The 24,162-nt window shown below is 38.4% G+C and overlaps 1 protein-coding gene and 1 long non-coding RNA gene across 5 annotated transcripts; one reads left to right on the top strand and one right to left on the bottom strand.

Annotated features, from left to right (window-relative positions):
* Positions 1–3,368: 3,368 nt before the first annotated feature.
* LOC121969982 (probable inactive ATP-dependent zinc metalloprotease FTSHI 3, chloroplastic) lies at positions 3,369–4,778 on the bottom strand. Of its 4 annotated transcripts, none has more exons than XM_042520345.1 (2): positions 4,601–4,765; positions 3,369–4,404 (listed from the first exon to the last, which is right to left on the bottom strand). In XM_042520345.1, the coding sequence occupies exons 1-2, from the start codon at positions 4,617–4,619 to the stop codon at positions 3,410–3,412; spliced, it is 1,014 nt and encodes a 337-aa protein (XP_042376279.1). In that variant the 5' UTR covers positions 4,620–4,765; the 3' UTR covers positions 3,369–3,409. The 4 variants fall into 4 exon arrangements, with proteins under 4 accessions (XP_042376279.1, XP_042376277.1, XP_042376276.1 ...); XM_042520343.1 differs by having other exon boundaries at positions 3,373–4,600; positions 4,684–4,778; XM_042520342.1 differs by having other exon boundaries at positions 3,373–4,600; positions 4,675–4,777.
* A 14,964-nt stretch (positions 4,779–19,742) lies between these two features.
* On the top strand, positions 19,743–20,518 carry LOC121973358. The gene is made up of 3 exons (XR_006109539.1): positions 19,743–19,802; positions 19,862–19,962; positions 20,499–20,518. It is a non-coding gene; the product is annotated as an uncharacterized LOC121973358 (long non-coding RNA).
* The last annotated feature ends 3,644 nt before the right edge of the window (positions 20,519–24,162 follow it).

The following is a 24,162-nucleotide window of genomic DNA, read 5'->3' as shown; positions in this document are numbered from 1 at the left end:
CATCGCGTGTTTTTCTCCAGATTTTTGCAATGGATTTGGCATTTGCGATGGTACTTTCGGCTTTGTCGGTTTCTTCTAGACGATTTAGGTTGAGGGATCAAGCTCTTAGTTGATTCGGCTGGTTGCGATGGTGATTTGCTCTTTCCTAGCGCTGCTAATAGTTTTGGGACAGATTGTTGATGGTTTACGCTGTGATTATGCTCTTGCATCTTTCTGATGCTCCTGAAATGCCAGACAGATTTGGATGGTGTGGACTTCCTTTTGAGATTGTTCTGTTCTCCGAATAACTGTGGATTTAGTTCGGATTCAATTCGATGTTGTTTTGTTTTTCGTATAGTTGTGAATTGTCGGGATTGTTCGGTAGACTTTATTGCGTTTCCATGGTGATTTTGAGTTCTCCATGGGTTTTGGAATTCCAGGATAGTGTGGATTGATCAGAGTTTGATTCGATGGTGACCTTGGTTCTCTTTCGAGTAGGTACAATTTTGTGGATAGATCTAGTAGATTGTAATGTGAATTCAATGTGGCTTCTGCGTCTTGTGATGATTTCAGACTTCTTTTCTTTTAGACAAATAGCAAGATAGAGGATTGGTTTTGTGATGTTCCCGTGCTCTTGTGAAGGATAATTAGGCGTTGATTACATAATCGTATGTATGTATGTTTTAGGTCCTAAAATCAACTTTTGCTTCCTTTCGTAAATGCATGTTTCTGCAGTTTCTTTCCAAGTTTGTATGTTTATAGAATGAATGGAATGTGCTATTGATGTAAGGATAGTGAGGTGTGCATGCCACATGTAGTGACAGTACGGGTTGGGTGCCCCGGGATGAGCTTCGGGGAGAGCCCTTCCAAATGGAAACGATGATGCACTGAATGGAGGCTTCGGTCATATGACTATAGAATAACCTAGACTATACCTATAAAGTTCATGATCATGAACCAAATGAATGGCTCAAATGGTAGTTACCACGTGTGATATGTTCACCCTTACTAAATTAGTAGGCTTTGTTTGTGTTTTATCCTTTACCTCAAGTGTAAGTTTATGTTCTATGCTTTCTAGCTACTATCCCTACCTCATTATGAATGTCATACTTTTCATATTGGGATGTTCTTGCTGGGTCTATAGACTCATGATGTATATCTTGTAGGTGAGGGAGACATCTCCCAGGATATTATAGAGGGCATGCACACAGAGTAGACGAGGAGGCGGGATGGTACCTCGACACCCTGTCCAGGAACCTTTAGGAATGCTGTGAACACTTGTTTTATGTGGAGTCCGCATTTTACATGTATGAGGAGATGTGTTGGTGTCTCTATCTTCCTTGTTCCTTTGCTTAAACTCTTTAGATCGTGTAGCTATGGTTTGTGTTGGTTATGGTGGTTCATGTATGATGAGATTTTCTACTATGGATCCTTTACAGCAATGTTTGAGAGGTTTATTAATTGATTGAACGTTGGTCTTCAAGTTAGCTGGTACAAGTTACAAACTGTTGTTATGGGTCCCCGGTACGTGTGGTAGGTTAAGGGTCCTTTCAGCACGGCTAACACTTTAAACATGTAACATATATTGAACTAATTAATGATATATATAAGGATGTAACGACTAGAGTGAAGATTTCAGGCGGATTAACTGAAGCATTTCAAATAAAGATAGAGTTATTGAACTCTAAGTCCGTATCTCTTTATAGTAATCATAAACGAACTCATTGGACACATTCAAGACACGTATATTATTTGCAAATGATATTGTTTTGGTAAATGAGACACATGAAGGAGTAAATGCTAAACTAGAACCTTGGTAGGAGATACTAGAAGTGAAAGGTTTTAGGCTTAGTTTGTAAAGATCAAATATTTGGAATTTAAGTTTAACAATATTAGACGTAATGAGACAATTGTTAAGATAGGAGATGACGAGTTATCTCGAACTGAGAGCTTTTAGTATTTAGGATCATTTTTACAAAATGATAAAGGGATCGAGAGAGATGCTTTATATAGAATACAAGTAGGATGATTGAAATGGAGGAGAGCGTCAGATGTTTTAAGTAAAGTACATCTAAAACTTAGGAAGTTCTACAAAACAACGGTTAGACCTGCTATGTTACTATGTTGTTGAATGTTGAGCTATGACTCGAGTACATGAGCAAAAGATGAAAGTTGTAGAAATGAGGATGTTAACGTGGATGCATGGACATATGATAATGGACAGAATAAGAATGAAAACATTAGAGAAAAAGTCAGAATTGCATCTATTGAGAGAAAACTGAGAGACACATTTAAGATGGTACAGACATGTACTTAGATGATAATAAATGCTCTAGTTAGGCGATATAAACTACAACAAATATACATATCAAATAACGAAGAGGAAGACAAAAATAAACTTGGTCAGCAATAATAAAACAAGATAAATTTTATTTAAGTATAAATAATGATATACTAGGGAATAGAGCCGTGTAGAAGGATTCACATAGCCGACCACACCTACTAGGATAAGGCTTAGTTGTTGTTGTTTTAAATTGGTCAATTATATGGTTATGTGCCTTAGCATCTTCCTTAAATCTAGTAGGTAAAGTGTATAGCTTCAGCTACTAAATATATCTTAGATGTGTCTCATAGTACCTTAGTACCTAGGAGCTCCAGAGATTAATGTTTGAGGCATAGAGGAAACATTCACCAAAATTGAGTCTTAGCCTCTAGACTACATTTGTTGGATAGAGCGGAATGGAAAGAGACTTTTTTTTTTCTATTTAGTAAACACAAACCGCAAGTCTATAGAGGCCTTTATTCTCACATACTAAACAAAAGTAGAAGAATTTAAAAATTTAGTTGTTTTGGTCTTATCCATAGGCCATTAATGATTTCAATATCATATCTTGTAATTACAAACCACAAGTCCATAGAGGACTCTATTTTAACATAATAATGCATGTAGAAGAATTTAGAATTTAGTTGTTTTTGAACTTATCCATAGGAAATTAACAATTTCCATATCATATCTTGTGATTTTGAAAAATGGAAGGAAATTCTAGGGGGAACAATAATTCTTATGCATATTACTTATGAAACAAACAATAAACCTCACTTAACATCATAGCATGAGTTGGGAAAAAGGGAATGCTAACCTCCATAAGAAATCAGTTGCTTTTGGACTTATCCATAGGAAATTAACAATTTCCATATCATATCTTGTGATTTTGAAAAACTGAAGGAAATTCTAGGGGAAACAATAATTCTTATGCATATTACTTATGAAACAAACAACAAACCTCACTCAACATCATAGCATGAGTTGGGAAAAAGGGAATGCTAACCTCCATAAGAATTTAGAAATTTAGTTGTTTTTGGACTTATCCACAGGAAATTAACAATTTCCATATCATATCTTGTGATTTTTGAAAAACTGAAGGAAATTCTAGGAGAAACAATAATTCTTATGCATATTACTTATGAAACAACAATAAACCTCACATAACACCATGGCATGAGTTGGGAAAAAGGGAATGCTAACCTCCATTAGTTCTAGTTTTGCTGAATCAACTCCCTCCACATCATCAAAGCTAACAGATTGCTTACTAGGCCGTCGTTTCTTTGCATGACTATTGCCCGAGTAAAATTGGCGATAGAGCAACCACACCATTGGAGCTAATGGGATCCACAAAGTAATCAATGTCATTACAAGGCTTCTCAATAATTTGTGCGCAGATTGTGGAGCAGAACTGTATGCAGTTCCTTTCTCTCTCATTAACCCAAGAAGAAAGCTCTCATCATGGTTGATCCTTCTCGTAGAGTACCGCCACTTTAGAATAGAAGTACCACCTCTCTCTCTTACAGACGAGGTGCTTTTAGATCCTTGTGCATGGACGTCTAGGTCATCAGCAGCTAGTGACAAGCCCTCTGCTACCGTTTGATCATCAGAATTCCTATTGAAGTAAATATACCGAGAATCCTCTTCAAATTGTACAGCAGACACACTTCCACTCTGAAGATTGGATACAAACTCAGAATATGGAACGTCTACTGAAGCAGGTCTAGATGTGTACTTCAAGAACACAAAAAACAAACCCAATACAAGGGAAAACCAAACAGATAATGTAAGCTTCTTTGCATTTCTGTTCAGTGCGATCCTAGCATTTTTTGTGAACTGTTGAACCGAAAATCTCTTGAGACTGTCCGAGAGTAACCGCAGCCTCGGGCGAAGCCGAAGAGAGAACTGTCTTCTCGACCTAGGCTTCCCTTCTATCCCAAACTGGGTATGCCGCTCTTTGCTCCTATCAACCTTTGCAAGTGTTATCCTATTACATTTTGATGATAATCTTGATTTCCGAGAACTCCGCAAGGAGGGAAATTGGGATTTGTGATAAAAAGAAGATAAATTCCAGTGTCCTTCCACCAAAGACGAGATTTTTCCTACTTGGAAATCCAATCTCCTCCTATTAGAGAACAAATTTGGCCAATTGAAAGAAGAAGACCGACAGGGGCTAAAAACTCGATTAACTAAAACCAAGGGAAATAGGCTCATTTCAATTCTTATGTACAAGAATCTCTTCGGTTTCGAAACCAATAGATCATCAAGGAAAGTTATATATAATTTAAAGAAGTGCACCTGCGCCAAAAGAAACCATCAGGGCGTCCAAGAAGATGGGGCAAAATCGTCAAGTAAGGAAGGAGGTAATGTACCGATCCGACCTACGCTTCCATCAAGGGTTTTGCGCCCGTTCCTCCTCCGCCGTCTTCTACTTCTTCTATTCTTCCACATTATCCTTGATTTTTTTTTGTTTTTTTTACATCTGACTTTATCCACGTGGCACTCTGACTTTATCCACGATTTTATCCGATCAGAAAATGAAATTGTAGACCCGTAGGACCTGTTCGTTGAGCCAGTGGATCCCCGTGGTGGAGTCAGATTGATATTAACCCCTCTATTCCAAATGGGTCAAAGCCGAGTAATCAAAATAAGGTAACTTCACTTCCTCTAAACTAGGGCAATTGAACTTATTGGAAATACTAATACTAATTATATTTAATTATCTAATAATATATTTTAAATTAAGTATGTCTTTAATATTAATGCGTTAAGCGTATTCATTTTATTATGTCAATCGGAGTTTTAAAGAGATAAAACTAAAATGAACATTAACAGCTAGAATATTCATTCAGTATAGACAATAATATCAACTAATTAATAATGTAAAAAAAATAAAATATTATAATTATAAAACATCATAAAATAATTATGTTTTAATTATTTTATTGAGTCTTCATATTTTGAAATCTTTGTACAATAGTTTCATTATCAACTGATAGCAATATATTTTTCTTCATATAGACAATAAAACCATCATTCATTCAATCATCACTCATTTGATTATGCAATCTATTTTTCACAATTCTCATAGTAAAAAACATTTTTTACTTCGTAGTCGTAATTAGTAGAATTAATGTTAATTCACAATTCTCATAGTAGAAAACACTTTCTACTATCGCAGTCATAATTAGTAGAATTAATGTTAATGTTAAAAACTTATAAATTAATAAGTACATCATACTTTTTTTTGACATAACTTATTTCTCTGAAAGATCTTCATAGTCTTTCAATCCTTGAAATACTTTATTAGAACACATATCATATATATATATATATATATATATATATATATATATATATATATATATATATATATATATATATATATATATATATATATATATATAAGTTTTAAGTTAATCATATGAGGAGATCAAATCTTGAGAAATCTTATGGATAAAATTTAGGTAGTTACATTAATTTTTTCTTGTCAAAAGTTAAAAAAGAGTTTTGTAGACACAGACAAACTATACAAAGAAGTAATTAAGAAATGATCATTTAACTCTTGAAGTTGCATATCAATAATACCATAGAATAAATCAACGTGATAGTTATGTAAATTTGTTACTTTTAATGGATTACGATGGGGACGACCACGTGGTGCCCAAAGTGTGAACATATCATCCATTTTGAGAACATAATCTTGCTGAAAAAAGCAGTGAACCTTTTCTAAAAAAAATCTTAACATTCATCTCTTATACTTTGGAGTAGTGTTTATAGATTTGTATCAAATCCATGCATTTACAATATCTTGATCTTTCTTTTACAATATCATTAACAATTCACTCAAAATCCTTAAAACATATTTCATCAAGTGTAGATTGAATACAAAATTAAATAAATGTATTGGCTCTAATAAATTAAATGTCTCAGTTTTTTTATCAAGAGAATTGGAATCATCTTTTGAAATCATTTCAAGCACATCACTGATAGTAGAGAACATTGAAATCAAGCTGATCAAACAATTATAATGTGACCCCTAATGTGTATCTCAGCACATTGAAGGTTGGTGTAGGACCGATGCGGCCGGGTAGAAGGGGGGTTGAATAGCCCTGAAAAATCAAACACAACCCTTTCTCGTACGATTAAGCTAACACATAAAAAATAGATTAAACAGAAAATAAAGCATAAAAACGAGGCACCGAATTTGACTTGGTTACAACCGGGGAGGTTGTTAATCCAAGGATGAAGATCGCACTAAGAGCTCCTTCAGGCGAAGAAGCCTCGTTTACAGCAGTGTAAGCACAGAAAGACAGAAGCTAATCTAAACAGTGGAAGCACACAAGTGTTGTTTACAATTTATGAACTAATGAAGAGCTTCTGGACCAAGGCTATATTTATAGCCTTGGTCGGGGCGCTTAGAAGGGTTCCAGGCGCCCTGGGGGGGATAAAGTTTTATCCCCCAACGTTCAGATCACGTAAATCGCGATCTTGGTCAAAATCAGGGTCCGGGCGCCCGGATTGGTTCCGGGCGCTCCGGAGCAAAAAGTCAACTGCGGTTGACTTTTTGTCCTGGACCACTTCTCCGTTAAGTCCCCGTCTCGGTCCGGGTCTTCTGCTCCGGATCCGCTTGATTGAGTGATCTCTAACATCCGGAATAGGGCTCACCCGAACCCATCTTCCGGTCTTCTCGAGCGTGCTTCCCTCCGGCTTCTCGTCCCTCGGAATTGCCGCGTGTCCCTTCTCGTCCACCAGCGTACTCATCCGCAGACTTCGTCCCTCGATCGCACCCCGTGCCGACCTTCGCGCTAGCTGCGTCTCTTGCTCCCTGAGCAATCTTCCGCTCCGGCTTTCGTACCTCGGAACCATCGCGCGCACTTCCTTCTCGTCCGTCGGTGTACTCTTCCGCAGCGCCTCGTCCCTCGGACGCACCGCGTGCCGTCCTTCTCGCTAGCTGCGTCTTCCGCTCGAGTACCTGTGCTCCTAAGCTCCTGCACACTTAGACACAAGGTTAGAAAACAACATAACCTAACTTAACTTGTTGATCACACCAAACCAACCTTGGGGTTCCAACAATCTCCCCCTTTTTGGTGTGATCAACCCAAGTTAAGCTAGGGTTAACTAGACAAAAAATAAACTAACTAAATTTACAATTTAGTGCACAAAGATAGAAAAAAATAGTTTTAGGCTACCTCCCCCTAGACTTATACTTATCCTTCTCCCCCTTTGATCACAAAAAAATGGGGTTCCAAAAAAAATCTAAGGGTTAAAGACTTAGAAAATTTTGAAAAGCTACCTTAAAAAAAATTTCTAAGTCAAAAGATTCTAAGTTTAGAAAAAGAATTTTGCAAAAACTTAATTAAATATTTTGAAAAATATTTTTGAATCAATAAAAGCAGAAAAAACTCTAAGTAAAATTTTAACTTAGGAAAAAAATAATTTTTGTAAATTTTTCTAAACACTCTAAGTAAAAATTATTTTTGAAAATAGAATTTTAAAAAAAATTAATTATTTAAAAAAATTTATGTCAAAATTTTGAAACATGTTTGAATAACTTTTTAAAGCATTAAATAATTCTAGTATTAATGCTTTATTAATTAAACATTTATTTCAATATTTGGCTTCCAGGCAGTGGCGAGGCACTAGGCCTTCTTGGTTATTGGAGCAACAACCACTTTCTAGTCAAAGCCCATAAAGAAATTTTTGTTTAATTTTCTCACTTAAAGCGCTAACTTTGATTTTAAAATTTACACTAAGCAAGATTTAGGAACCCAATAAAGGTTCCAACCTACTGGATTAACTAAAAATTTCTTAGGGACATATTTTCTAGAGATATTTTTAATTTGTCCCTGGTGATATCTATAATACCAATTCAAATTATTGAACCTTCTAAAATTGGTTTTAGATGAGCAAGCAGAGTTTTTCAAGTTTTCTACTTGAATTTTTAAATTTTGAATTTCTAATTTTAATTTTTCATTTTCTAAATTTGATTTATCTAGCATTTCTAACGGACAAGATGTAGCTAATATTGCTTTTAAATCTTTATTTTCATTTTCTAATTTGCAGCAATCTTTTGTTAAAATTTTAATGAATTTAAACATTTTATCAGGAGGAAGAGATCGTACCTCACTTACCTTGTTGATCTCGTTGTCGGTTTCTCCCCCTGAACTGCTGCTCTCTTCGGACGTGGCTCTCCCTTCATCGATGCTTTCGATGCTCATTTCGGAAGAGCTTGACTCGCAGTCGTCGTCTTGATGACTCGCCATTAACGCGAGCCCGGAGAACTCCTCGACTTCCGATTCCGACGACGTATCATCCCACGTCGCTTTTAGGGCCTTGCGCTTTTGGATAGGCTTCTTACCCTTGTCCTTCCCTTTGTTCTTCAGTTTAGGGCAATTGTCCTTGACGTGCCCTTCTTCATCGCAATGGTAGCAGCGGATGGTTCTTTTCTTTCTTCCCTGCGGATGGTTAGATTTCCTAGATTTACAAATATTTTTAAATCGCCTTACCATCATTACCATTTCCTCGTCGTCGAGAGAAGATTCTCGAGGTTCGTCTCTCGAAGCTTTAAGAGCGACATTATTCTTGGGCTCCTTCGGACCTGCACATCTTGACTCATGCACTTCAAAAGTTGAAAAGAATTCGTCTAATGAAATTTTTTCTAGATCTTTTGAAATGTAAAAGGCATCTACTAGTGATGCCCATTTTGAGTTTCTAGGAAAGGAATTTAGGGCATACCTTAGCGAATCTCGGTTACTTACCTCTTCTCCGAGATTCGTAAGTCTAGTGATGAGTTCCTGAATCCTCGAGTGTAGATGTGCAATTGTTTCACCTTCTTCAAATCGGAGGTTTGTAAGCTGGTTACGAAGTAAATCCCGTCTTGCAAGTTTGGCTTCGGATGTTCCTTCGTGTAACTCAAGGAATTTCTCCCAAAGCTCCTTTGTCGAGTTGTAGGTACCGACTCGATTGACTTCTTGTGTTGGAAGTACACTTAGCAGATGGAATTCTGCTTTCTTGTTTGCCACGTGGTCAGCCTGCTCCTTCTTTGACCATTGATTTCTTGCTTTGCCCTCTGGTGCTTCATAGCCAAATTCCATTGTTAGTAATAAATCATAATCTGTTTCAAGAAATACCTCCATTCGATTTTTCCAGCTAGCGAAGTCCCCTTCGAATTTTGGTGCGTGGATGTTGGATCCGGCCATCTTGTTGCTTCGTTCGGCGGTTAGTCCTCCTGAAGCGCCTCGGCTCTGATACCACTTGTAGGACCGATGCGGCCGGGTAGAAGGGGGGGTTGAATAGCCCTGAAAAATCAAACACAACCCTTTCTCGTACGATTAAGCTAACACATAAAAAATAGATTAAACAGAAAATAAAGCATAAAAACGAGGCACCGAATTTGACTTGGTTACAACCGGGGAGGTTGTTAATCCAAGGATGAAGATCGCACTAAGAGCTCCTTCAGGCGGAGAAGCCTCGTTTACAGCAGTGTAAGCACAGAAAGACAGAAGCTAATCTAAACAGTGGAAGCACACAAGTGTTGTTTACAATTTCTGAACTAATGAAGAGCTTCTGGACCAAGGCTATATTTATAGCCTTGGTCGGGGCGCCTGGAAGGGTTCCGGGCGCCCTGGGGGGGATAAAGTTTTATCCCCCAACGTTCAGATCGCGTAAATCGCGATCTTGGTCAAAATCAGGGTCCGGGCGCCCGGAAGCATTCCGGGCGCCCCGGACAGCTCCGGGCGCCCGGATTGGTTCCGGGCGCCCCGGAGCAAAAAGTCAACTGTGGTTGACTTTTTGTCCGGGACCACTTCTCCATTAAGTCCCCGTCTCAGTCCGGGTCTTCTGCTCCGGATCCGCTTGATTGGGTGATCTCTGACATCCAGAATAAGGCTCACCCGAACCCATCTTCCGGTCTTCTCAAGCGTGCTTCCCTCCGGCTTCTCGTCCCTCGGAATTGCCGCGTGTCCCTTCTCGTCCACCAGCGTACTCATCCGCAGACTTCGTCCCTCGATCGCACCCCGTGCCGACCTTCGCGCTAGCTGCGTCTCTTGCTCCGGCTTTCGTACCTCGGAACCATCGCGCGCACTTCCTTCTCGTCCGCCGGTGTACTCTTCCGCAGCGCCTCATCACTCGGACGCACCGCGTGCCGTCCTTCTCGCTAGCTGCGTCTTCCGCTCGAGTACCTGTGCTCCTAAGCTCCTGCACACTTAGACACAAGGTTAGAAAACAACAGAACCTAACTTAACTTGTTGATCACACCAAAACCAACCTTGGGGTTCCAACAGTTGGTTTATTGATTAAGTCCCCGACCACTTGAAATTTCACCCCTCTCTAATACCTCAATATTAAATTTGAATGTTTCTCCTTAAGAAGATTAGAATGTTTGCAACAACATTTACACATCACCAACAACACGAAAGAAATTAGAAATAAAAAGATTTTTCTTAGTCACAACTATAAGAGCTTGTAGAAGCTGATAGGAAAAATAATTTATGTAAAATGCACATGGATTCTTCTTTAAAATATGTACTTTTAGACCATTAAATTTACCTTGCATACTACTTACTCTGTCAAAATCCTATCCTCTCAACTTAGACATGCTCAAATTATATTTAGAGAATATCTTATTAGTGCTGGGAGCATAACATTTAACCCAGAATTTTGATGTATGATTGAAGTTAAAATTAGGTTAGTTGTGATCTAATAATTTATGTCAAGTGTACAGGTGCATGTTACTTAACAAGTGGTGAAGTCCTGATTGGGTGCCAGACAGTGACTAAATCCTAGTGGAACTAGGCAATTGAAGACTTGATTGGGAGTCGGATATGAGCTAAGTCTTAGTTGGAATCAAGTACGAAAGTCCTAGATGGGTGTCAGGTGAATCATGTCCAAGTGGAGCTAGCTGGATTTTGAAGGCTTGACATATAAAGACTAATGGAGTAAGTTGAGAGGCGAGAGCTTAAGCTTAGTGGACAAGTCCAAGTTGAGTAAGCTGGGAGCTGAATCTTGGAGGGTAAGACTGTAGGGATCTAGTGCGTTAAACACGTGAAATGCATAGTGAAAATTTTACTAGATCCTCTTTAGAAGATTCATGCGAAGGTAAAATCTATCATATACTAAGTTTGATGAGATTTATACCTTTGTTGCGTGCCTTTTGCAATCCCGGCAGTAACTTTTCTTTGGATGTTGATCTCAGCGCGATCAAGCGGTCGCGCCTTTATGGTATCTACATGAACACGTCCTTCATTCGTTACACGAACTAAGCCTTCTGAGAAGAACCACCTTCGCGGTGCTAGCCACACAAGGTGATTCGACCAAAAATGGAATTCGGCCAAGAAGGAAGAAGAGGAAGAAGAAGGGAAGATCAAGAGTCACACTTTTCATCTCTCATACAAAGTCTAATAAAAAACCTATTTATATTCATCCAATGAATACCAAGAGTTTTTTTTGTCTCTTTGTATTCCTCTTATTGGGTTGGATTATTATATTGGATTAACCATTAATCCAATAACCTAATGAGTTTAATCCATTAATCGAATAAGTCTAACCCATTAATCTAATGTGTCTAATTCGGATTAGACTCAATCCAATGAGTGGATTCATTTGAGTCTAACTCAATGAGTAACTCGAAAAGCCTAATCATCTCATAATTGGCTCTTAGGGCTAATACCAACAATCTCCCACTAGCACTAGTGCCAATCAACATAAAGATGGCACAAACACTTTGGATTAACCCATTATTTTTAAGATCCTTAGTATTTTAGTCAAACTAAAATACCAATATCCAAACCAACATATTATTTGTGTGTGACCCAATAGACTTTCGTAACATTGGCAATGTATCCAAATTAACATTTTAGATACATAAGCAATGAGTGACATCTAGCAATGCATCATTACTACCCAAGTGACAAGAATGTCGAGATCTGACTTAACCTTTCAGTGACTATTATCTTATATGACTCAGTCCTTCTATCCTTGATATTTAAATTAATCAATGAGACATAGACCATGTCATTCTTTTATCAATCTTTGTATTTCTTGATCTCTAAGTAGACACACTCAAAATAAATAAGCTTAATATCTCATATTGACTTATTTGAGCATGACCATGTATTTTTGTGCCATACTAATCAAGGGACCCATAAATATTGCTTCTGTCATATGGAAGAGATAAATCCCATCTACATCACTCACATCCCTCCGCATAAGTTATTGCATACCCATCGATCGACTTTATAATCCACCCTGTTACAAGTGATATTTGTCAATACCAAAGTATACAACGCCTTATGTAGGGAACCGTAGTGACTTCAGGTCTAAAGACTATTCATACCAACAGTCACATGAGAATATTTTTGACACTCATATAATGATCCATGAAACATTCTCATGGAGGGGCATTCAGTATATATTCTCTAATATATACCCATGTACCAACTTGATATCTTATATCCATGACTTGTGAGATTAAGTCATCCGTTGACCTACATGCTAGTCTCAACACATTAATATTGTCCTTGTATGTTAATGCTTAACTAAGAATAGTTAAGAGCAAAGTTCTATATAAATATACATGCAATATCCCATAATCAATTCAACCAATAGATATGTAAGAACTTATTACTCTAATGATGTCGTGACCGTAAGCGCACAGTTGCCATCAAGTAATATAATTTATAAATGTTGATCCCACGAGGACAGAGGATTAAGTACTAGTCGGTTATGTACTTTGAATTTAACTAGACAAGGTCAATAAGTGTTTGAATGGAGATTTTCAACTAATACTGTAAAGTAAAAGAAAGAAAATCGAGGAAGTCTTTATGCCAGAAAGTGTTTTAGGCCGTTAGTTTCGTTGTAATGGTGGATGTTATACTATGAATTCGCCATTTCTTAGTTCTCTAGTTATATGTGTTAGCTAGAGCCCTAGAGCCAATCATTTGATGATTGTATTTTGGACATGTTGTATCATATTCTATATAAATAAAGACATTTGGTTTTTGATTATTATACTTACTTGTATTAGTGTCAAATAAACTAAGTATAATAACGTCCTTGAGTAGAAGGTTCTTACCTATATCAATCGATTAGTTGAATCGATAGTGAGATGATATAGGGAACACTACTCTTAATCATTCCTAGTCGAGTATTAACATTCAGGGACAATGTTAATGCAATAAGACTAGCATGTAGGTCAACTCGATGACTTGATCTCACAAGTCATGGATATGGAGATATCAAGTTGACACATGGGTATGCATTGGAGATTGTATACTGAATGACCCGCCATGAGAAAGTATCATGGATTGTTATATGAGTGTTATATACTTTCTCATGTGGCTATTAGTATGACTACTAGTCCTTAGACCTGAAGTCACCATGGTTCCCTACATAAGGAGTTATGTACTTTGGTTTTGTCAAACGTCACCCGTAACTGGGTGGACTATAAAAGCGATTACTGGGTATGTAACGAATTATGCAGAGGGATGTGAGTGATGTAGATGGGATCTATCCCTCCTATATGACGGGAGAGACATCGGTATTCTTGATAGAGTGAGACCATGAAGTGCATGACCATGCCCAAATGAGTCAATATGAGATATTGAGCTCATTTGATTTAGTGAGTCTACTTGGAGTTCAAGATTTAGTTTGATCAGAGGATGGCACGGTCTATGCCTCATATTGATCAATCTAGATGTCTAGGATAGAAGGGCACTTGTCATATATTGTGAGGAGTCACAATTAGTAGTCACAAGGTGATGTTGGATCTCAACATTCTTGTAACTTGGATAGTAATGATGTGTTGCTAGATACCGCTCATTACTTATGCTCCTAATTGGATTTAGGGGTATTGCCAACGTTACAAGAACCTATAGGGTCATACACTAAGGACAATTAGATGGAGATTAGGTTCATATGATGAACCAAGAGGATTAGATTCATTTGACGAATCAAATTGGATTAAGAGTAATCCTAATTGGGCTAACTTGAGTTGGACTCAAGTTGATTCATGTATTCAATGAGTCTAATTTAGATTATGACTCATTAGATCAACTTAATTTAATGAATTAGATTCATTATATTAAGTTGGCTTGAATCATATGGTTAGATTAGATCAACCATGGAAGAGATTTGGTCAAGTTTGACTTGACTTGAGAGGAAGATAAAAGTTAGGTTTGACTTGACTTTATGCCACCTCATTGGTGAGTTGGCATTGATGTGGACTAATGATGTTACTCCACATCATCATGGGGTGCCACCTCATAGAAGTTACAAAGCCATTTTCTTTAAGGCTTCACATTAATTGCACTTAATGTAAAATTTGGGGGTTACACTTGGGAAGTGGTCGGTCACTTTTGAATGGGAAGAGAATTCATTTTTCTCATTCAAGTGCATTCACATCTTCTTCCTCTTGGAGCTCTCTCTTCTCCCTCTCCTCCTCTCTTGGCTGAACAAGATAAGGTGCTAGCACACCTTTGTTTGGTCTTCTTCCATCAATGATTGTTCGTGTGGATACTTCTAGAGGACCGTACGTTTGACGGTCAAGAGATCCGGCACCTTGGACGAGCGGGATTCGCTAAGGGCGCGCTTCAAAGGTATAACCTTTTCTTCATGTAAATCTAGAAGTAGATCTAAGTAGAAACTCATACATGTAAAATTTTGAAATCTATCCTTCGCACGAGATCCAGTGGCATGAGTGATTCGTGGTTTCCGCGACGCGAAAAAGCGGTTTTCACTGCCTGAAAAACCCAACAGTGGTATCAGAGCCACGTGCGAAAGCGTGTATGAGTTTGTTTTTGATTTTTATGAAAAAAAATTAGCTTATGTGATTTTCTGTAAATTTAGGTTTTTTATAGTTTTTATGGGTAATTTTCTCGTAGAAACGAAGCACAAGTGTTTCGGCACTTGTAGGCTTCCGCTACAGGGAAGATTTTTCCAAAACGGCTTGGTTTCGCCCCAAATCTTTTTGGGACAGCGGGCTAAGGTGCTGTTAGATCGCAAAGGAACCCTCGCGATGGTTAGATCATGGGTAGGGGCGCTGCCCCTAGCCCCGCAAGGGGATTCGTTCCGCGATTGCGCCCGAAAACCGCTAAACGGAACCGCCGGGAAATTATACCCGTAAAAATTGTAAAATTATAAAAAAATTATAGAAAATTATAGAAATATATAATTTTGAATTATATATTAATTTTGTGATAGTCATAGCCCAAACGACCCAAATTAGATTTGGAAATGTGTTGTAATTCATAATACGGCCTGTGTGCCGTTATGTGATGTGCGTGCTGTATTTATTTTTTTTATTTTATTTTTACGACCTGCACGTCGTGCCTTTCTCTTATATTCTGGTTGTAAATTAGATTTAGACTCGAATGTAACTCGAGTTTCAAAATTGTAATGTAAATTTTGAAGCGGTGGAAGGTCCACACGAGACGGAGTTACGAGAAGGGCGCGAGCAACACAAGGTGGTCAAAGGAAGAAGCTTGAGAAGCTGTTGACCTTAGGTTGACCATTCGATCTTCTCATTGGCTTGAGAAGATCGTAGTAGGGCCATGACACAATCACAAAATAATTTAATTAATTACTTATATGTATGTGATGCATGTTTAATTAAGTAGTTAATTAGTGCATAGCGATTAGATTAGATCTAAATCATGCACATGATGCACCCCACGATTAGATTAGATCTAAATCAAGTATTTGATACGCATCATCATTTAGATTAGATCTAAATCATGTCAACTCGTAGTGCCTACCATGCCGTGATACCTACCACTACCTCGATCGCATGTTGTTGTTGAATCTGCCAAAGCAGAGCAACACATACTATCTTGGTAGGGTACGGAGGGACAATTTTGGTCCCGCCTATCAATGCATGGGTGAGTACAACTCAATTAGATTGAGTAACTAGTTAACTCAATTGGATCGAGTTTAACTATAGGTATTATCCAATGGTTGGTAGATAGGTCAAAATCACGTTTATATTAACTCTTGGGCGTATTAGCCAAAGCTAACTCGAGTTTTAATATATATGCGGATTTTGATCCTATAAACAAGAGTTGCATAGAGATGTAATTGGTAATCGTTACCTACCGATTATACTAAGTCTTGGGTGTATTAGTCAAAGCTAACTCAAGGGTTAGTATAATGTGGATCTTGTCCCACATGAATTATAGAATTCAGTGGGAGCATCATTTAGTTAAAGGCCTAACACTACAAGAAAAACCCTCATAGACATCAGTGGAACAACAACAGTTTTAAGCAAAAACCGATGTCTTTGAGTATTTTACACCGGTTTTTCCAAAAACCGGTGTCTATGAGCGCAGATTTTCGTTCATAGACATCGGTTTTTTAGCCGATGTCTATGAGCGCCTTTTTTTTGTTAATAGACACCAGTTTTAACAGCGATTTTTAAAACCCAGTATTAATGAACCAAAAAAAAAATAATTTAATTTTTCCAGCCAAAATTTACAACACTTCGTTCCCTCAAAACCTAAACTAATATCGCGCCGCTTCTCTTAGCCTAAACCTAAACCTAAACCTCCCGACCATCTCTCTCAGCCTCATCTCCCTCTTCCCCTTCCTGGATCTCTTCCCCTTCTTGGATCGATGCCCCCCTCAATCGAATCAAAACCACCTGCTTCTTCTCCACGCTCGCCGGCACGATCTGGCCAGGCCAGTTCGGCGGCTCCGGCCTCACCGGCACCCACGGGGGCTCCGTTGAAGGCTCTTGCTTGCTCAACTACGGCGGCGAGCTCGTGTTGAGGCAAAAGGAAGCAGAGAACAGGGATGCATCTCCTCCATTTCCTTGTTGCCGCTGAAGCTCGAGAATCGATTCCTCCAACCTCTGAGCAAACTCCTCCACATTATCCTCCTCCGCCTGACCATCATCGACGCCGCCAGAAGGGAAGCACTCGGTCCTGGCGCCGAAGGCGCGGCGGAGTTGTGTCTGTCGGTCCACTGCAACGTGACCAGTCGCCTACCACCTACCGCTCTTCCACCCACCTCTCTCTCTCTCTCTCTCTCCGTCTCTCTATTTATACGCCCCACGCCCCACTCCTCCAAATTGTGGCTTGTGGGCGATCCCGTTGCGGTTTGAGTTCTTCCCTCTCCGTGCCAGGACCGCGATTTCGTTGCTCTTCAGGTAGACTCGCCTCTTCGCTTTCTCTTTTCGTGTAGGTATCAGATTAATCTTCCCCATTCGGATTTTGTCTTGTCAAAATCGTTCCTGCAAGTCTAGATCTGTTGATCTGCGGAGCCAGAGTTGAATCCAGTTGAATCCCGCACTCATTCTAATCGCTCATCTTCCATGTTGAGGAGTTGTCATTCTAATCGCTCATTTTTGAAGTATTATTTTCTCATTTGGTCGATTCAAGTCGGGGTTGTCAATCCTCAATACCGGGGTTTCTCACGTTTCCTGAATCTCTATGTGTTTCGATATTGGATCTTCATCTGTTATACTCGCATGAGATCTAGGGAGTTTTGCTGCAGAAATATCACCGAGTTGGATTTTGATGTGAAGCCTTTTATGTATTGGCCAATGTTTTCAAAGTGCGTACATTTTTGGAACTCTTGATTCTAGGGCGTGCTTGATTAGAATCTTCGGAATTTGGAGTTTTTGACTAGAGAATGAAATTCTGAACTTGTAACTCAATCCGTGTGACTAGTTTAGTATCTTTGAAGATCGAAGTTGATGAATGCAAAAATAATGATAAAAATTTCTATAAAGGATGTTTTTTGAATCATAAATTAAGATACTGTAATCAGTCTTTATGACTTGTTTATGTGGGTTGGTAGAGTAGGAGAGAGTAAAATGGATTCATACCTCAATCTCAACTTCATGCTGAATCAAAAGGAAAATTGATAAACCGACTGATCAAATGAATTCGGCGTCCTTTTCCCCAATAAAAATACAATACATTTCTATATCAAATACTCACCATAATCATTCGAAGCAATAGTGAGTGAGATCGTTTTAGTACTGGCTCTTAGACAATTGTCATGCAAAGTATCATTTGTAGGGAAATAGCATGTAGCTAAAAACTAGCACTTTAATCCAAATATCATCAACAACGTTGCAGTCTTGCAATAGGTTCAACAAACTCTTTTGCAATAGGCAGTTCAGGTGCAGAGTGTTTTCCCTTGCAAAGGAAGGATTTAGTAGGCATCCTATCTTCCTAGGAAGAGCTAAAGTGGGCTGTTTAACTTCAGAGTTATTAGGGAGGATGACTAATCTTCCAAAGATTTCTTCCAATCATAGCTATGAATCCTGCTCACAACTATGTTGTCTTGGATAATTGATGCTTGGTTTGACTATTCTATTCTAACATTATCTAACTGTTTATTTTTCTCTTTTGAATGGTATGATTTTTTTATGGATCAAATATATTTTTTATAACTAGTTGAAATGCTAGTATTTCTTATTTTTCTTTTGGACATTGTCATTTACGTGAATTTGCAAAATTGAAGGAATCTCTCTAAAAAAAAATATTGGTCAAATGACCAGTGTTGGAACGTAATAACTAATGCACGAAGGTATTTATTCCATACCTTTTGTTTTTAGGTTTCTATTCCTCATATACTAGTCTTCCTAATCATTTGTGTTTTGGTGAACTTCTTGATGCTAATTATGAAGTCATTTTTGTTGGACTAACTACAATTTAACAACTTTCATTATGCACTTAGTATGTGTATGATATGAGTTACTTATGAAGTATACAATAGTCTTTTGTAGAGTATTTTGTTCTTCTTGAAAAACTTTAAGATACTGTAAAGTGCAATTGAATGTCTTTTCTGCATAATGCAGCAAGTTTTCTATAGTAAATCCAACATATATGAAAAGCTGATTAACTTATTTTAACCTTCCCGATCAACTTGTTTCAATTAGACATAATAGGGTTTAGTCTATAATGTTTCTAAACTATTGAAAAGTTATAACTGTTTTCAAAATTTTTATGCCTTGTGACTTTCTAGGATACTCTCTAGCTACCATTCCTTTGATGTTGAATTCTGAATGCTATATTCTCAACACACTTCATTTTGGCGAAGTTGAATTTGTAGACAAGCCTAGTACCTGGACTGATTTTGTTTCTTCTGCTTAATACAATGTTAAATCCGATTGGATGATTATCTGCCCCATGAGCTTAAGCTGTCAGTAAATCACTTGATTTATGCTATTTTATGCAATATAATAAGTCATTCCCCCCCCCCCCCCCTAATTTTTATTGTTTAACTTGTGTGCCTGCAAACAATTGTGAATTTTCCTCCTTTATAGAGAATTATATATCTGCTTGCAGGAAAAGAACGATGTTAAGCTTGAGAAAGTTCTAAAGGAAGCAGCTATGGAAAACAAAACAGTAATATTAACAACTTTGAATGCTGCCTGGGCTTCTCCTGGTTCTATTATAGATTTGTTTTTTCAAAGTTTTCGGACAGGAGATGGAACACGCAGACTCCTGGACCATTTGGTAATCATTGCCTTGGACAAGAAAGCGTACATAAGGTGCATATCCTTGCATACTCACTGTTTTGCTCTTTATACTGAGGGAATGGATTTCTCAGATGAGAAGATTTACATGACTGCTGGATATTTGTCAATGATGTGGAGAAGGATAGAATTTCTGCGTGTTATTCTCGAAATGGGATACAACTTTATTTTCTCGGTAAAATTCTCCTTCCTATGATTGGCCTTTGTAATATTCTGTTTGTTAAAGTACTGATGTGTGAAAGTGACCATACCTTCTGGATCTTCTTGTTCTCTAAGTATCTATTTCTATGTAGACTATCTTGCCTTTTTTTGTTCATAGCCAAGTTTGCAGGCAATGCTCTATTGTTAAAATTTGTTCGTTGTTTCTTGTTTGTGCAACATATTTTGTTACCCCTTCTTTCATCTGCTGCAAACACATATAAGATAGAATCATATATATCTATAAATTTATGCATGGAATGCATGCCTAGGATAATAGTTTGCTCGAGTGTATGAAAGTTTATACAATGGGATAGGCATTAAGTTGTCCATATAAGCATCAGTATGTGACAGACTCATTGTTATCCATGCTCTTACTGCCTAATATTCTTTATATAGCTTTGTATATAATTCTGTTAGCAGGAACTGCTAACATCTTGTACTACTGATACTCTGCATGCTGTATCCTTTTTAGTCTTGGTTTACTAATATATTATTTATGTGTTTTTACAGTTTACAAATCTCAAGTACTCTAGAGTTGAAATTGATGAAGTGCGGTTCGAGTGGGCTGAATGCATGCTAGATTACATTTGAAGTGTGGTTCTACCTTGATGTGTTAAAAGAATGTTCTACCTTGATTTTGATATCTATTAGCTAGCTTTTGATGTAAAAAGAATGTTTGGGTATTTTATGGATATTGTTGTAAGAAGATTATTTATATAATTTGTGAATATTTGTGTATTTTATGGATATTATTGAATGAAGAATATTTGTATAATTTGTGAATATTTGTGTATTTTTTTTTATTGTCGGTTTTTCATTGTTTTGGAAATCAAATTTGTGCTGTTAAAAAATATACATATTACATCAGTTTTCCACCGCTGCAAAATCGGTATTATTAATTAATATTACATCGGTCATTTACCGCTGCCAAAACTGGTGTTATTAACATACAATATTACATCGGTTTTACACCGTTGATGAAACGGTGTCGTTAAGTGATACTACACCAGTTAATAATCGATTCGAAGACCGGTGTCGTTAAGTGATACTACACCGGTTTTAACCCGATATCTAAAATGGCAGACTTTTAACATCAGCTTCATAGACATCGGTCGAAAATGAAATAGACACCGGTGGAAAACTGATGTCTATGAAGGTTTTTGTTGTAGTGTAATTAAATGATTAAGAATATGATATTTATTTCTGCTTTTATTTCTGTTGTAGATTACCATGACGTCGAACACGAACACCTTCTCCCTGCGATCTGTCCTCGAGAAGGACAAGCTCAACGGAGCAAACTTCCTGGACTGGTACAGGAACCTGAGAATAGTTCTCACCCAAGAACGTAAACTGTATGTTCTGGAGCAGCCCATTCGGGAGGCTCCTCCTGCCACTGCCCCGCGAGTTGACCGAGATGCTTTCAAGAAGCATCAAAATGACGCATTAGATGTGTCTTGTCTAATGCTCGCGACCATGAACTCTGAACTTCAGAAGCAACACGAGTTAATGGGCGCTTACGATATGGTTGAACATCTTCGTCAACTGTATCAAGGATAAGCGAGGCATGAGAGATTTGAGATCTCAAGGGCACTGTTTCAGTGCAAGATGTCAAACGGGGCTCCAGTGGGCCCATATGTGCTCAAAATGATTGGGTACATAGAGAACCTACAAAGGTTGGGGTTCCCTCTTGGCTAAGAGCTAGCTACTGACCTGATCTTGCAATCCTTGCCGGATCGCTACAGTCAATTCGTTCTAAACTACAATATGAACGAGATTGACAAGCCACTGCCCGAGCTGCTTAGCATGTTAAAAACTGCTGAGCTGAACCTTAAGAAGGCAAAGCCCCACTCTATTCTGATGGTTCAGAAACACAAGGGCAAGGGCAAGCCCAAAGGTAAGGGAAAGTCCCAAACCAAGGGCAAAGGCAAGGCACTGAAGCCTAACGGAGGGGTCGCCAAGGATGCTACCTTCTTCCACTGCGGTCAGACCGGGCACTGGAAGAGGAACTACAAGGTATACTTGGAGGATCTTAAGAAGAAGCGAAGTGAGACTTCCACTTCAGGTATATATATTATAGAAGTCAATCTATCTATTTCTACATCATGGGTATTAGATACTGGATGTGCTTCTCACATTTGTACTGATGTGCAGGCGCTGAGAAATAGCAGGACATTGACAAAGGGCGAGGTGGACCTACGAGTAGGCAATGGAACATGGGTTGCTGCTGTTGCTGTAGGGACTTACTTTCTATCTCTGCCCTCTGGGCTTGTACTAGAGTTAGTCAATTATTGTTATGTGCCTGCATTAACTAAGAACATTATATCAGTTTCTTGTTTGGACAAGAAAGGTTTCTCGTTTACAATAAAGAACAAATGTTGTTCCGTCTATTTAAACGATATGTTCTATTGTAGTGCACCTCTGATGAATGGACTGTACATTCTAGATCTTGAAAGCCCTATCTATAATATAAATACCAAGAGGTTCAAGTCAAATGACCTGAACCAAACCTATCTCTGGCACTGTCGCTTAGGTCATATAAATGACAAGCGCTTATCCCAGCTTCATAAGGATGGTTTGTTGGACTCATTTGATTTTGAATCTTATGAGACGTGCGAGTCATGCCCACTAGGCAAGATGACCAAGACTCCCTTTAGTGGGCACAGTGAGAGAGCGACTGATTTGTTAGGATTCATACATAGTGATGTATGTGGCCCTTTCAATGTCGCTGCTAGAGGCGGTTATAGGTACTTCATCACATTTACTGATGACTTCAGTAGATATGGTTATGTGTACTTGATGACACATAAGTCAGAATCCTTTGAAAAGTTCAAAGAATTCAAGAATGAAGTACAGAACCAGCTTGGCAAGAGTATTAAGATACTTCGATCAGATCGAGGTGGAGAATACCTTAACCATGAGTTTCGTGACTACCTAGCTGAGTGTGGGATTCTATCCCAACTCACTCCTCCTGGAACACCACAGTGGAATGATGTATCTGAAAGGAGGAATCATACCCTATTAGATATGGTACGATCTATGATGAGTCACACAGATCTTCCGACATACCTTTGGGGCTATGCTCTAGACACGGCAGCTTTTATACTCAACCGAGTTCCATCCAAGGTCGTGATAAAGACACCATATAGGATATGGACTGGAGAGATGCCCAGGTGTCTTTCATGAGGATTTGGGGTTGTGAGGCTTACGTTCGACGTCAAGTCTCAGACAAGTTATGACCCAAATCCGACAAGTGCTATTTTATTGGATATCCCAAGGAAACTAAGGAATATTACTTCTACATTCCCAGTCAGCACAAGGTAGTTGTGGCAAAGACTGAGGTCTTTCTAGAAAGGGACTTTGTTTGTTGAAAGACTAGTGGGAGCGCGTTCGATCTTGAAGAAGTTCAAGATGCGAACAATAGCACTGATGCCTCGATGGAAATTGAACTGTAACCACAAAGTGTTGTGGATGATGTTGTTCCACAAGTAGTTGAGGAACAACAACCAGTTCAAGTAGACATACCTCTTCGCAGGTCTGATAGGGTACGTCATCAGCCTGAGAGATACTCATTTCTCTTGTCTGACCATGATGACATTGTGCTCATAGAGGATGAGCCCACTACCTATCAGGAAGCTGTGATGAGACCAGATTCCGAGAAATGGCTAGAAGCCATGAGATCCGAGATGGAATCTATGTACACCAACCAAGTATGGACTTTGGTTTATCCACCTGAAGGAGTAAAATCCATTGGGTGTAAGTGGGTCTTTAAGTGAAAGACTGACATGGATAGACTTATCTATAAGGGTCGCTTGGTAGCTAAAGGTTTCAAGCAGATTCATAGTATTGACTATGATGAAACCTTTTCTCCAGTAGCGATGTTTAAGTCCATTCGGATCATGCTTGCTATTGCAGCTTACCACGATTACGAGATCTGGCAGATGGACATCAAAACTGCGTTTCTGAATGGAAACATACTAGAGGATGTGTACATGACACAACCTGAGGGTTTTGTTGATCCACAGCATACTAGCAGAGTATGCAAGCTGCATAGGTCCATTTATGGACTAAAGCAAGCTTCTCGGAGCTGGAATATTTGATTCGATGATGCAATTAAACAGTTTGGTTTCATCAAGAACAAAGATGAACCTTGTGTCTACAAGAAGGTAGTAGGGGA

Source organism: Zingiber officinale, chromosome 4A, assembly GCF_018446385.1.
Source record: "Zingiber officinale cultivar Zhangliang chromosome 4A, Zo_v1.1, whole genome shotgun sequence".
Classification (NCBI taxonomy): Eukaryota; Viridiplantae; Streptophyta; class Magnoliopsida; order Zingiberales; family Zingiberaceae; genus Zingiber; species Zingiber officinale.
Note: the sequence above shows the minus strand (reverse complement) of the source record. Positions and strands in the feature narration are given on the sequence as shown.